This window comes from Podarcis liolepis (assembly GCF_965112155.1).
Source record: "Podarcis liolepis genome assembly, chromosome: 15".
Lineage (NCBI taxonomy): Eukaryota > Metazoa > Chordata > Lepidosauria > Squamata > Lacertidae > Podarcis > Podarcis liolepis.
The window spans coordinates 27502027-27517020 of NC_139566.1; the positions used below are offsets into that span (position 1 = coordinate 27502027).

The 14994-nt window shown below is 41.9% G+C and overlaps 1 protein-coding gene across 2 annotated transcripts in view; it reads right to left on the bottom strand.

The window, feature by feature from the left end:
* SPPL3 (signal peptide peptidase like 3) overlaps nucleotides 1-14994 on the bottom strand; it is a 35254-nt gene that overhangs the window by 11004 nt on the left and 9256 nt on the right. For both annotated transcript variants that reach the window (XM_083478788.1, XM_083478789.1), the window contains exons 2-4: nucleotides 4115-4192; nucleotides 3066-3154; nucleotides 1759-1878 (exon numbers count right to left, since the gene is read on the bottom strand). In XM_083478788.1, the coding sequence (XP_083334914.1) occupies nucleotides 1759-1878; nucleotides 3066-3154; nucleotides 4115-4192 (287 nt within the window). The remainder of the gene's footprint in view (nucleotides 1-1758; nucleotides 1879-3065; nucleotides 3155-4114; nucleotides 4193-14994) is intronic.

Below are 14994 nucleotides of genomic sequence, written 5' to 3' on the forward strand. Positions count from 1 at the left end.
TGCAGTTCTCTTTTTAATTAACCTTCTCATGAATTTATACCGCACCTCTCAACAGGTTCTCAGGGTGACTTGCAAATAATTCAAATTACAGAGGTGGAGGCAAATGTAAAGACAAAAACATTAACACGATAGCAGAAATAAAACAAATACAAAAGAGTGTAAAAGCAATCAGCAGAGATAAAAGAGGCAAGATAAAAAGCATGGGAAAATAAAACTCTCTTTGTCTGGTGCAAAAATGAGTTGGAATCATTAAGCTGGAAGTGGCTTCAACATCCTCTAGTCCAGGGGTGGCCAACTCCCAAGAGACTGTGATCTACTCACAGAGTTAAAAACTAGCAGTGATCTACCCACTTTTGAGGGGTTCAGGTCAAAGTTGTTGAGCTTTTTTAAGGGATTTTTGGAGCTTCTTTGCAGGGGGCAGTGATCTACCGCAGAAGTCCAGTGATCTCCTGGTAGATCACGGTCTACCTTTTCTACCTGTTGGACATGCCTGCTGTAGTCCAACCATTTGCCAAAGTGCAAAAAAAACCCCACTCCTGCAAACCCCTAAATTAACATCCAGTTTCTGCTTAAAATCCTCTAATAGAGGAGGTACTGGGGTGAGCCTCCCTAGGCAGAGGATTCTACTGGGAGGGCACCAGCACTGAGAAGGCTCCTCTCCAGGTAACTACCTACCAAATCTGATAGCTTGACAGATCACATCAAGAGAAATATAAGTTAAAGTTTATTACAGACACTGACATTTGAATCAGCAACTTGAGTTTATTAAATACAGTGGTACCTCGGGTTACATATGCTTCAGGCTACATACGCTTCAGGTTACAGACTCCGCTAACCCAGAAATAGCACCTCAGGTTAAGAACTTTGCTTCAGGATGAGAACAGAAATCATGCTCCGGCAGCGCGGCAGCTGCAGGAGGCCCCATTAGATAAAGTGGTCTTCAGGTTAAGAACAGTTTCAGGTTAAGAACAGACCTCTGGAACGAATTAAGTACTTAACCCGAGGTACCACTGTAAATCCTCCAAGAATTTGTTTAATCCATTTTTAAAACCATTCAAGCTGGTGGCCCTTACTAAACCCCGTGGTAGAGAATTCAATCATTTCTTAGAATGAATTGCTGTTAAAGATGTTAGTCAATCATCTCTTATCAATATGCCCATTTCTATTTGTATTTCCTGTGAAGGAAGTTCAACCAATCTTAATGGAATTTCTATGCAAATGTGCATGGGACTGCCAGTTTATTTATTTAAAATATTTTTAGCCACTGCTCATCACAAAAGCCATTGTAGGGCAGGAAGCTGACCAATGAAACCTGCATTATGAACAAACACAATAGTTCTGGAGAAAACCCCACACCATACTCTGTTTATAGGATGCACCAAAAGGCACCATCTTGGAAGATTTATGCCCCTGTGAGAAAAAGGAGGAAGTGCCTCTAAGAGGATCCAAGATGCCTGTGATTTTGCAAGTACATTTAACAAGACTTGTTTTTAAAAATCTGCTGCTCAGCTAAAGTGGAGAAAGTTGTAACAGAGAAAAAAAATATTAAAGCAAGTAATGGACAAAACACTGCAGCCTCTATGTGCTTGACTTTATATACATTGATAGGTAGTTTCTAGCTGTTATATACAAAAATAGAAGGAAACCACCAGTATTTCTACAAGCAGTTTCTTCATATGACATCCTCAAAACTGTGTCAATTTCCAGCAACAATGAGTCCCTATGTAAGATGGGGGAAAGTGAAGAGAAGGCAGTTACCTGCTGTACATATTGTAAAGACAACTTGAACCGAGTCGAAGAAGAAGAACATGACTAAGAGAGACACAGATGCCCCAATGGGAAGGAACAACGCCTGTGTTGAATCAATGGTCTGGATACCTGCAGGAATTTTATTTTATTAGTTTTTAAAGGAAAGGAAACATTTGTTATTTGGCATCACATGGCACACATTTAACGTTCAGGTGCATTCCTACCTGATGTTCACCCCTCCCCCTTTACAACCAAAGCTTAGGCATGATGTTATATATACTTTTGCAGTTGGTGTGCCCGTGCTTTGTGAGGAGGGGAGCTGATAATAATCAGAGATTGCAACAGGCAGTGGAGTTAAACCATTTCCTTTCTTGCTGCAGTCCCAAAGCTGCTATTTGCACTGGGAGAAAATTGCCTCAGGGTGCCAAGGGGAGCTCTCCTCTCAATGCAAACTGCAGCTGCAAAGGAGAATTTTTTGTCAGGATTGTGGCAGGAGAGGAAAGGAAAAAATTCTGCCCCCTTCCTTCTGCGATCCCAATAATACTCTCCACCATGCCACCCAAAGAGAGATGGGGGGGAGCGCGCGCTGATGTGCACCCCACCCACCCTCAAAACATACTGTCAGTGTTCATCAAATACACAGATTGGGTCTTGCCTGCATCAGATGCGCTTACATGTACCTCCCAGACATGTTTAAATTGGGCATAAGCTCCACAGTGAGTCTTGCTTCAGAGTAAAGTTGCATAGGATTGCACTATTGGTCTCTACTCTAAAGAAAAGGCAATGGAAATTGGAGAAGCAGAAAAAGGACACAGTGTATCTTGCATGGAAAACTAGATATAATATTGTATACTGTACTGAAGTGGAAAAAATGTGTGTGCTTGTGAAGGGGGAAAATCTGTGACTCATCAGATGACTGATTACTGGAGTAGAACAGCAGGTAAAGAAAGACAAATGTGCCTCAGAACTAAAGGAGGTAGCTTTGCCCATCTCTACCAGTTTAGCATTACCTGTCTCAAACAAAACTTTATACTACAGGCACCAATGACAGAACCACTCATCTACAGCACATACACAGTGCAATGTTGAACTTCAAGTCAACAATGCAAAACAAAATGAATTATTACAAGACTTTGTAATCAATTATCCACCCTTCAATTTGGCAGGGCTTGTACAGGACAGCCATATTATGTGGTTCACACCCAGGAGGGGTAGCCCTGTTCCAACAGCGGATAGGATGGCCTCAATCACAAGCCTGCAAGACCAAGGTCGGTCCAAGTTCTGCATCCTCAGCTTATGGAGCAAGAAGTTCTTACTGTTATTTGTGCTGTTGCCATTGAAGGGCCCAGATGAGCTGCTGCTGTCCTTTTCTTTGTCTTGATTCTCAAAGTCCATGTTAAGGGACCTACAGACAAAAGAATACATGTAAACCTTCTACTTTATATTTGCAGTGGTTACTGAAATTTAATACATAGCTTTGATATAATTTAACACAAAATTTAATGAGTGTTACTAAGAGGCTGCCCAAAAGTTATACTCCCCCTACTTTTCTGGAGACCATTCAGAACAGCTTACAAACATGAAACAGTAAGCAGAAAAAATTACAAAGGCAATGTATAAACAGCTGCAACAAAACCTTAAAAGCAGCAAACGTAAGAACAAGCTTAGAAGCAGAAGAAGAAGAGAGTTTGGATTTGATATCCCGCCTTTCACTCCCTTTAAGGAGTCTCAAAGCAGCTAACATTCTCCTTTCCCTTCCTCCCCCACAACAAACACTCTGTGAGGTGAGTGGGGCTGAGAGACTTCAAAGAAGTGTGACTGGCCTAAGGTCACCCAGCAGCTGTATGTGGAGGAGCGGAGACGCGAACCCGGTTTCCCAGATTATGAGAGTACCGCTCTTAACCACTACACCACACTGCGCGCAGCTTCGCCATCGCTCTCGGACCCGTTCTGGGGGCTGGGGTCGGGGGAAGCTCGGGCTTCCCCTGCCCCCAACCCCGCAAGCTCCGGGAGCAATGGCGAGGTTGCGCAACCTCGCCTTCGCTCCCGGCCCCCCAGTCCCGAGGCTAAAAATGAAGCCAGGACAGCGAGCGGGATCCATCCCGCTGGCTGTCATGGCTTCTTTGCTCTTTGGGGCTTCGGGGGGGGATATTTTTTCCCCTTTATTTCCCCCCCTCCCAAAAAAAGTGCGACCTATGAGCCGGTGCGCCCTATAGGGCGAAAAATACGGTACATAGAATATACCTAATATATTATGGTTCTACAAGATTACCTTTAAGGAACAATGCATCAACATATGGCCAGCAATTCCTGACTTTTCTTTTGGGGGCGGGGTTGTTATATATACCAAAGAAAATAATCATACCTGAAGCTACCATAAACTATGAGGAGAATAGAAATTAGGAACGTAGATACTTGACTGGAATCCACAAGGGAGTAAGCCCTGGAAAGGAAGACAGAGAGGCACAGTATATTATTATAGAACCAAACTGATAAACATTTGTTCAGTTTTTAAATTATCACAAACCCAAAGAGGTGTCTAAACACAACAGTAAGTTAAACAAGCCAGGAATTTACTCATTTTCTCATTGTTCACCCACTCACATGACTGGATTATCACCAAAGACAGATAACCCAGAGGCACTTTGTTTTAATTCCAGAGAAGCAAACTCAAATAAAAGGTGGGGGCAGGATTTACAGAAGCCTTGTGGCCCGAGGCCAGGACATAGCCATGTGAACTATTCTGGTCCACCTTCAGGCACAGAAGGGAAGAAGAACAAGCAACAGCAGCTCCTGCAACTAACAAGCAAGATTTCAATTAGTCTAAGTCTGAGTAGGACTAGCTTTGGATACAACCCACAAACCTGAAGCTGGGGGAAGAGGGAACGATGCCAAGTTACAATTTATGACCAGAAATCTGAACGGTTTTTGGATAAGATTAATTGTTCCCACCTACATAAAAAGGACCACCAGTCATCAATACCATCTCCGTATCACTTGGTACAAGACCCAAGCACAGGAATTTCTAAGTCACATCAGCACACATTCCACTCTAGGCAGGAGGCTGCTGACAGAATGCCTGCCTGCTTGTTAAATCTAGGTATCTAGTACTTAGGTTATAGGGATCAGTTCTCTCACATGCATAATACAGCAAGGTAACCCGTTTGACCAGAGGAGCTCCACATTAAGCCTAAGCTTCTCTTGCTCAATACAATGCCCATGTGAACACGTGTGTTTCGGTTCTAAGCACCCAAACATCTGACAGCTGAGCCAACAACATCAGGGCTGCCGGAGTGACACATTAATTCCAAAGAAATGAACAGCAATAAAATAAATTCTAATACACAGCAGTAATGCAAGTGCAGCATGTTTATTACATACTGTTGATTCAAAATATACAGTAGACATAATGCCAAGCTTCAGAAGTATGTGCTAAGCTACTTGATTGGAAACCACTGTGGTGAAATTACATCATGGGTTCTCAGCAGGGTGACCTGATAACCTTCTTTTCTCTGTAACTACATGGGAAAGAAGCCTGATTAAGCCTCACCTGTCAGCAGAAGGGAGTTATCAGGAAGAGGCTGAGCCCCTGGAAACACACAGCCTTCTGTGAGCTGGAAAAGAACTAGCTTAGCAGGAGATAATGACTGAGGCAACCTGGGCTACTGATGAATTGATGGGTTGCCTAAGTGAATGCAGGAGCAGGCACAGCAAGGAATGACAAAGTATGCTTGCTTGTTTATTTCTCTTAGGCAGACACTCAGAGAAAGCATAGGATGGTTGCAATCACTCTGCAAGAGCCACAATAGTAAGGATTACTGTGTTTACAATAAAAAATGTATATCACAGATTGATGAGCAACGACAAGGAAAACAAACACATTGGTTAAGCAACTTCTGTTCAGCAGACATGCAACATTCTTTAGAACAAACCGCTTTCTACCTGCATACCTGTTGTTTTTATTTATTGAGTTATTTTAAAAACTTTTGATTACGCAGATCAATAACAGGGAGCGTTAACTACCCTGCCTCTTCCACATGTTGCTGAACTTGCACAGGTGCCTTACTTGCTTATTACCAAGACACTTTGTCACTTAAGCTGACACAGTGCTTCAGCTGGGACTCTCCACACAAATGAAGAATGAGGTCTCTTTGTACTTGCATGGTTGGCTCTCTTCCTACCCTACCCTAAACATATAGCCGTGGGCTAGCTTTTTCCCAACTAGTACTGCAGTAAGATTGAGGGGCTCATATACGGAAATGAAATGAGTATAAATTCAGAAGAGGCAATTAGGTCAGTTCAGTCAATGTGAATGTAAAGTTTTGTCAGAAGCGGACAGTGGGTGGTGATTTAGTGGGGATTAAGGTGAGAATGTGGGCAGTTAAGGCCCTTTCTGGGAATGTTATGATCCAAATCCCTCTAAAACATGCCTCAATGCAAATTTTTGTAAGTTACACTCTAGGTAGTTTTTTAAAACAGGGAAAAAAACTGAACTAAAAGTTGAACGTTTAACTTGGACTGAGGCCTGCACTCAAGTTTACATGCTGCACTTAATAACCCAAACAGAGCCAACACTGAGCTTGAACAGTAAACTAAACCTACATGTTTTTATTATAAACTGGCTTTTCCTCTAGCTAGGTTTGCACTGTAGAATTATACACTGTTTTTACCCTAATCTTCAAAATTAAATTTAATCTAGATTTTTGGAAGGTGCAGGCACTCAAGACTGCAATTATGGAACTATCTACAACAATTTTGCAACTAAAATTCAGCTCCCTAGTTGTAATTTTTTATGGAATTATCCACACACACACACACGGGATTTACCTGCTGGAACAACACCTTCCCTGTGGAATTGCTTCAGTTTCAGCTAATGTTTTAATAAATAAATATATAATATTTACCTTCTCACAGGATGCCTAACTCACTTGTTACACCTTGATGTTTTGTCATATTACCAAGATTCTGCTTTTGCTGGGGCTCCCCATGTGCTTGAAGAACATTCTTTTCTTAAGCAAGAGGGCAATCTCGGGGTCTTTTACAATTAAGGCATAGCTAGTGTATGTTCAGTGATCATGAGTATTTATGTTTCCTTTGCATATGAACACACAGATTGGTAAACAACAGGATTCTAAATATATATAAAAATTGTCCAGTAGCACCTTAGAGACCAACGAAGTTTGCTCTTGGTATAAGCTTTCGTGTGCATGCACATGAAAGCTTATACCAAGAACAAACTTAGTTGGTCTCTAAGGGCTACTGGACAATTTCTTTATTTTTATATATATTTTGACTACGTCAGACCAACACGGCTACCTATCTGAAACAGGATTCTAGTTAAGAGTAGAGAAGACTAAAGTCTAAAATCTGCCCACCTCTGGTGTTACAGACTCTGTTAGCTACTTTGTAAAAAAATGTGACCTTATAAGAGCTTTAATGTATTCCTCTCCTCCCACCCTAAATAGTACTCCCACCCTAAATATTAAGTGTTTCTCCATAAAAGGTGCCACCAATGGCTGTCTGGGCAAAGAATAGCTGAACAGTGAAAAGAGAAGTTTACAATGTGCTGCTCTATCCCAGGGAAGACCCCCTGGATGATGGTGGCTTGCTAATGACAGAAGGGGGGAGAGTGCTACACAGCCCCCGCAAAGGGCAAGCCCAGAGGCACACAACAAGCACTGTTCTGCAACAGCTCCGGGTGTCAGCCTCCCATGTTTTACAATGACCTCATTCTTGTCTACACAACAACAAACCAAGCAGTTAGCTCTCTAGCCTGTCACAGACAGCTCCACAGATCTTTACCTACAGAACAATTCCAAGAATGACTCGGCTTCTCACATTGCACAGCTACATGGCTCCAAAGTTTTCCAACGTGAAAAATATGTCCTTTCAGACATTCCAACTCCACCTTTCTAGCAGTGCACAATGAAAATGGACAATGTCAGAATGAATGGTAAGCAGAGAAAGAGCAGCTGCTAGGGTCAAATAGCTAGCCAGTTAGCTAGTTTGGGGGGTGGGGGTGGGAGAGAGCTTCCAGAACAAATTAAACCATGTTACAGCCTTACAAATAAGTTCACTGAAGTTTCTGGCCCACAACCATTTTTACTGATGGCCTGAATTATAGGGGGAAACAAAACAAACACTTCTCTCATTTACAAATGTTTCCATGCCTACTCAACTAGAGGTAAAACAGCCAACTGAGCAAGTGGTTACTTACTTGTTTGCCACATTGGTAAATATCAATTTCCAAATTCCCTCTTGGACACACAGAACTATCAGTGCTCATCCTGGCCCTTACTAGCACAAAACATCCAAACCACCACACAGGGGATAGTAACCGGCAGCCCTGCATCAAATCTGTTGAAATCTGTGTCTGAGTGTCACAAGTGGTTTTCTATTACAAATAAATAAACTGGGGGAGGGGGGAAATCCTATGCAAATAAGGGCAATTTGAGGGGGAAAGGTTTTGCAGCCCATTGTGATAGCAGCCTGAGAGGTTAAGTGGACCAACTGCATCAAAGGGGTTAAGAAGTTCCACCACTTCTCTAAAAATTAACTATTTTGCAGATATTGTTCATTTGTTTCCAAGCATCTCTCTGAAATCATGAAACATTTTGTTTTGGTTTTTTTTAATGAAAACAGTTTCCAGGTTTTGGTAACAGTTGTCAAACTCTGCAGATCTGCTATATTCTGAAAAGCATAGTTTGGGGACTAGGGAGAAGATCCCACAAACTTTTTCATCTCAAAGCAAACAAAACTGAATGAGGAGGCAAGTCTCAGAATGTCTTACATTTTCGATATCCATTAGCAGCTCTATCCTGCTATCCAGGCAAGTTGGTCCTTTCAAAGAAGTCCTGGAGTATCCCATTTGCTATTCTCCCTCTCCACACCCCTCCACCCCACATTTTTGTCCCACATTTTGGCCACAAGGATGATCCCACAAGGCGGCTATAAAATTCAAAAATTACAATAAAATAAAACAAAACAAGTTAAAACCAGACAAACCAGAAGTTTCGTCATGCTGTGGCTCATGCACCCAAGGCCATATTCTAAGAATAGCAAAGTAATTAATCCTACAAACGCACATGGGGCGGGGGGAGCCCCATGTAGCAAAAATTAAATAAATTAGAATTATATATTTGCAGGTTTCCCACAGGCATCTGGTTGGCCACTGTGAGAACAAGAGTGCCAGCTGGGTTGGACAGGCCCCCTTTGGCTGGATCCAGCTGAAGGACTCTTATGTACGTCTTTGTATATACAACCCATCTCTATTGGTACTTGCATTGAAAGTCATTTGTGCAGAACATTCTCACTTAAATGATTACTATGGGTTATCTTGAGACATGGGAAATTATTGTACAGGCAACGACCAATTAACGTTCATCCAAAAGACACATGATTGCGCACACACGCACAGTGCTGTAGTAACCCAAAAACATCACTCAACATTTCACAAAAAGGGTGGAATGGGGGCATGGCAGGGGGAAAGGGGGCAGGGCTGAATGTAGCTGAATACACTTATACATGCTCCTCCAATGCACACAGGGGCCAGGAACAGAACTCCTGCACAAAATAGTTGTTGACTGTATTAGTGTAGTGGTGGACTTGTAGCCTTCTCCTTGCTGCTTGACTCCACTCCACTCCTATCACCCGACCACTCACCATGCAGGCTGGGGCTGATAGAAGTTGGAGTCCCAATTAATATCTGGAGACCAGACACAGGTCCCCCCACCCCTGATGATTTCCCATACAGCATTTACTTCATCACCTTAGAACTGTTTCTATATACCCAGCATCATTAATGTGTGTTGTGCTTTACAAGTATAACAGCAAAACAGCAGGTGCCCATCTATGCTTTGACAGTGAGAAGGACAACAAAGAAGGGAGAGAGATGCACAGCAAGAAGCAACTGTAAGAAAATCCAGTTACACACACACTTACACACTAGGAATATGTGGAAACTACTGTGAGAGTAAATCCAATGTGCAAGCATAAATGAAGGCTTTGGGCTTTGTTACAAGTGAGCTGCCAAAAGTGGGAAATAAATATTATAAATACTTAAATCAGGGCAGTCCAACTTTTCATACCAAGTGGACCTCAAGAGTACTTCGACACGGGACCTTTGGGCCACACACTGCCTTGTCACAGGGAGAGGAAAGGCCAACATTTGATATACAACCCAGCCTTCATGCTGCCTTCCCAAAGTCAGCTATGCGAGGTGCTGGGCTTTTGGAAGGAGGTGTGAGGCTCTGGCAGAGTCCTGGAGTCTTCCCATCTCCTTCCCAAAGCTGGGAAAGCACTTTGGGAAGGAGGCAGAAGGACTCTAGAACCCTGTAAGAGTCCTTACACCTCCTTCAAGGGCTATGCAGGGCAAGGTTCAAATGTTGTTCACTATGCCCCAGAAGACTCTCATCCCTTCCTTTCCCTTACCTCACCTGGCACAATAATCCAACCACTACAGCAAAGGAAAAACTGCAAACAGGCAGGCAGGCAGACACCAAGCCCAACAGCTAGAATGTCCTTCAGAAAGATGCTATAGTCACCATGATCTATGGTCAGGTCTTCAAGCTCCCTGTCTTTTTCCTGCTCTCCTTCAATGGCTAGGTTGCTGTAGTCCAGATGAGACTCCAACCACCACCCTGCTAGGAAAATGAGAGAGCAGAGCCAAGACAGTTGCCACATCAGGCACCCCTGTTGCTGCTTCTACACACCCATCAGCCTCAACCACAACCCTCAATCAGCTAGATCACAATCTCAATTTCACTTAAATATCTGTCACATCAGGCAAATGATGCAAATACAACTCAGTGCTCTGTCTCATCCTGCACTTTTTGTACTCATGGAAGGAGTGGGGCCAGAAGACAAAAAAGTTTCAGAAAATGCAGCAGGAGCATATCCATTTGTCAAGTGCTTGGGTCACCAGGCTCTACTCCTGGGCTATCAGCCATCTGAGTACAGTGGTACCTCAGGTTAAGTACTTAATACGTTCCGGAGGCCTGTACTTAACCTGAAACTGTTCTTAAGCTGAAGCACCACTTTAGCTAATGGGGCCTCCTGCTGCTGCTGCGCCGCCGGAGCACGATTTCTATTCTCACCCTGAAGCAAAGTTCTTAACCTGAAGCATTATTTCTGGGTTAGCAGAGTCTGTAACCTGAAGCGTATGTAACCTGAAGCGTATGTAACCTGAAGCGTATGTAACCTGAGGTACCACTGTATTTTTTCCATGTGGTGCACAGTCCCTTTTTTCTATCTGTAGAAGGGGAAAGGATAGCAATGGAGCACACAAGAAGGTGCTCATGCAGCTACAAGCCTTTGAGTTCCCCCTTACCCATTCCACTGTCATAGAGGGAGAGGGGCTGACTTTTTAAATCTTTGAGCTGTAGCTGGAAGTAGTGAACTCCAACGTGAAGGGGCCCAGGGGTATTTCCAGAGAGACATGATCTACCTAAGATGCAGACTTTTAGTCTTAAAGAGCCAGTAGCTTTTTAGAACTAGAATGGGGACTCATCGGGTTGCCAAAGACAAGTGGCTACTTACAAGTCTGCGTTAGCCTAACGTACCACCCTTTGCCATAACTATTCCTATTGCTTAGGGTGAAATGAACAATGTAGCCAGCCTATGTTTTAAAATGAATTACTGGGAGAAGAAAGTACAAACACACAAACTTTCTCCAGTGGCTTTTCACTTTAAGGATACAATTACAATATGTTTTCACAAAGCTCTGGTTACCATATGCACACACCAAAACCTAGCATTTGTGCTAAGCCCATCCTGTCAGTACAGTTAAAAATATTTTGGTGGTTTTTACTGTCTATTCTTGCAACTGACTTCTTCAGGACAGAGTTCTTTTCAGTGGAAGTCAGACACTGGCAATCTGATATAGCTAGAATGGGAGCGAAGGAGGCAAAATCTTAAAGGCCACAAAAAACTTTTTAGGAGGGGCAAATGCAAGCCACAGGTTAGGCACCTGATTAACAGTAACTGCATTTTGAAATAATGACAACTGCATCTATTTTCATGGGGAAATAGTATTTGTTAGCTGATTGGCGACATTATAGAGAAATAGCGTGTACAAAGCTAGTGAACAAATATAGCACATAACACAGGCTTACAGATCATGCTGTACTTTCTCAACAGATGTTTTAATTTCTAACAAAATAGGAACGGACAAAAACATGAAGGGACAGCTAATTATCTAAGGCAATTACCATGGCATCCTAAAAATAGATATCTGTTAGTTATGAAGTTCAATGAAAACTCTCTGATCATTTTATTGCATTCTGTCATTATCTATTACAGGAATTCTTATCTCGCCCTTCCAATAGATCCCAATGATGGCTTAAAATACCACTGGGGCATCCAGTAGTCTTTCCTCCAATGACTGATCATGTCTATTGTTTCAGCTTTAGCAACCCTTCCAGCTGTTCTCAGTCTAGCCAAGATAACACTGCCCATCTCTGCTCTTAACTCAAATCATCATACTACAGTCAGTCTCATCACATATCTCTATGAATTCTGTGATTCTCTGTTTTCTGTCAAAGGTTCTCACACATCTCTATTTATATAACTCATGGCAAAAATGCCCAACAGCAGGACATTTCAATGCTTGATTAGTCATTTGCTTGAGGCTACAGTACACACTGCCTTTGGTACACTGTCAGTCGCTGGACATCTAGTCAACCAGGTGAATAGCAAATATGTCTTCCCTTAAATGTCAGCCCTGGCTAAGGTGGGAAGAAGCACACATGTGCTTCATTCTAACCTGCAAAGCAATTTGTTCTTCTGTGGTAATGGTACAGAGCATCATTTTGCTGGCATGGTTTTCTAAAGAAATGAAGATGTTGTAAGACAGACACCCCATAGTTATTAGAGTCAAGTCACATTTTCATTCTGCATCTTTATGGCACATTTGTTCAATAGCTTGATCACATGCAATTGAAGATGTTATACGCCTTCGATGACTCTGAAATGCTATCTCCAGAAAATGGAGTTCTTCACAGTCAGGTTTACATTTCCAGACAATGTGATGGAATACACCTGACAGTTAAAAAAAATATCAATCAATAATCATATTATAGCATTGTAAAGGTATTCATTCATACAATTTATATTCCATCCTCCATCAATACCATTGTTCCCATCAGAATGCTACATGACACTATCATGAATAGGAGAAAAATGCAAAATGCAAGTGGAAAAACACAAAAGGGAAAATGATTTCAACTGCTATGTTAAAAAACACAAAAAGTTTGGTTCTCTCACCAGATGATGGTATTTCAGAGGTTAAAACTAGCACTTTAAATTAGGCCCAGAAAAGGACAGACATAATGTGATCATAAAGTCTAGCCTCAGTTAGTAATCTAAAAGACACACGGCACTAACTGGTTTCTAAACAGTCTTTAAAGGCAGTCCCATGTTAAGCACATTACAGCCTCTATTCCAGAGACTACCACAGCATGGACAACTGAAGCCAGGCGTCCTCCGTCCATGTACAGTTGCAACTGGTATACTTGCCCAAGTCTGAAACGCTATGTACTTACTTGGGAGCAAATCCAATTGAACTCAATGTGGCTTACCTCTGAGTTAACATGTATGCAAAGGGTTTATTATATGTGTTTTTACATGATACTTCTACTAAGTAGCATACTGTGGGATTTCTTTTAATCATATCAAGCCTTTGGAACTTCCCAAACTAAGTAAAAAGTGTAGACCAGACATCCCCAAACTCAGCTCTCCAGATGTTTTGGGACTACAATTCCCATCATGCCCGACCACTGGTCCTGTTAGCTAGGGATGATGGGATTTGTAGTCCCAAAACATCTGGAGGGCCGAGTTTGGGGGTGCCTGGTGTAGATGCTACAGCCACAGTCTCTCAATCCATCAGAATGCAAACATTTGTGTTAGGTCTGTGCTTTAATGAATATAGACAAAAAACTGAAGGAAATTTTGTGAAGAACTTCAGTGGTCAGCAGGGTTATTCATTACCTAAGTACACTGAGGAGCAAGTAGTTTCCAGCTGATGGAACAAACTCAAAAACAAGTCTCATCCAATGTCCTAGTAGACTCTGTAGCCAATACTAGCATGAGATTCCATATGAGCAAACACAAGAATGACTGCAAGGCAATTAAGATTTAATACATTTGTTCTAACATGAAACTTTACTCAACTTTTAAGTACACTGATTTCTTGTTTTATTATTTTCCCCCACCCAATGAAGTTGCACAACATATTCAAGTTATTATAAAAGTCAACCATGAGATTCTGTCAACAACCAGAGTTCTAATCTTGAAACAATAACCAAGCAGGTGAGCAATTATTAAGTTTTGCTGTAGGAAAGACAACCATTTTCCTTTGCTTGTTCTTTGCCAATCATGCTTTAAGTTGCAGCCAACATGTGGGAGGCTGTCTGGAAAATGTCTGAGTTCAAACACAATTCTTTCTCACTTCCAACGCCACAGCACCAAATGCTTCATCATAGACACAATTGTAAGGAGATTCAACAATTATTCTCTTGTTTTCAGAACAGTTGCATCAAAATATAGGAAAAGATTTCTTTTTTATTCACAACTGTTACTCTAGAAAAGTCCTCCAGCATTTTAATCAGTTGTTTTAATATGAACATTGTGAAAGAGCAAATCAAAAACACCCTGATAGTTACTGCAATCTTATCTATGCAAATCAGTCTATCCATGAACACCTTCACTATTTTCACACAATAGAATCCTCCCTAACCTATATAGTGTACACTGCCCTTGCAAGCCCAGTGATTAATATTCATACCAATCAAGGCAGAGCAACAGGTCTATTATTTGCAAGCTAGGTAAGGACTGCGGCCTGAAATCTCCAGCATCCTAGTAACCCTGAGCTACAGAGGCTGGAAGCCTTCTAGATAGAAGGATGCTGCTCAAGATGGCTGATTTACAGGCTGTTGGCTGATTTACATCTTACACACCTTTTAAATGTGTTTGTGGGATGGGGGGGGTTATTGCTTTGTGGGTTTCTTTTGTTCTTTTGCTTTTATTATGTATTTCATGATTCAATATTGTATTTTTATGTTGTGAACCACCTCCCTGAGATCTATGGATGAAGGGCAGTATACAGTGTTAGAAACTCAGATATATAAGCTAGGCGCCAAATGGCTCCTGAAACCAAGGTTACAGTAACAAAAATATGCCCAAGCATCTTCACTTGGTTGCAAGTGGCCAATAGCCAGTTGCAAAATGCACCTGGCTAATTTCAAACAC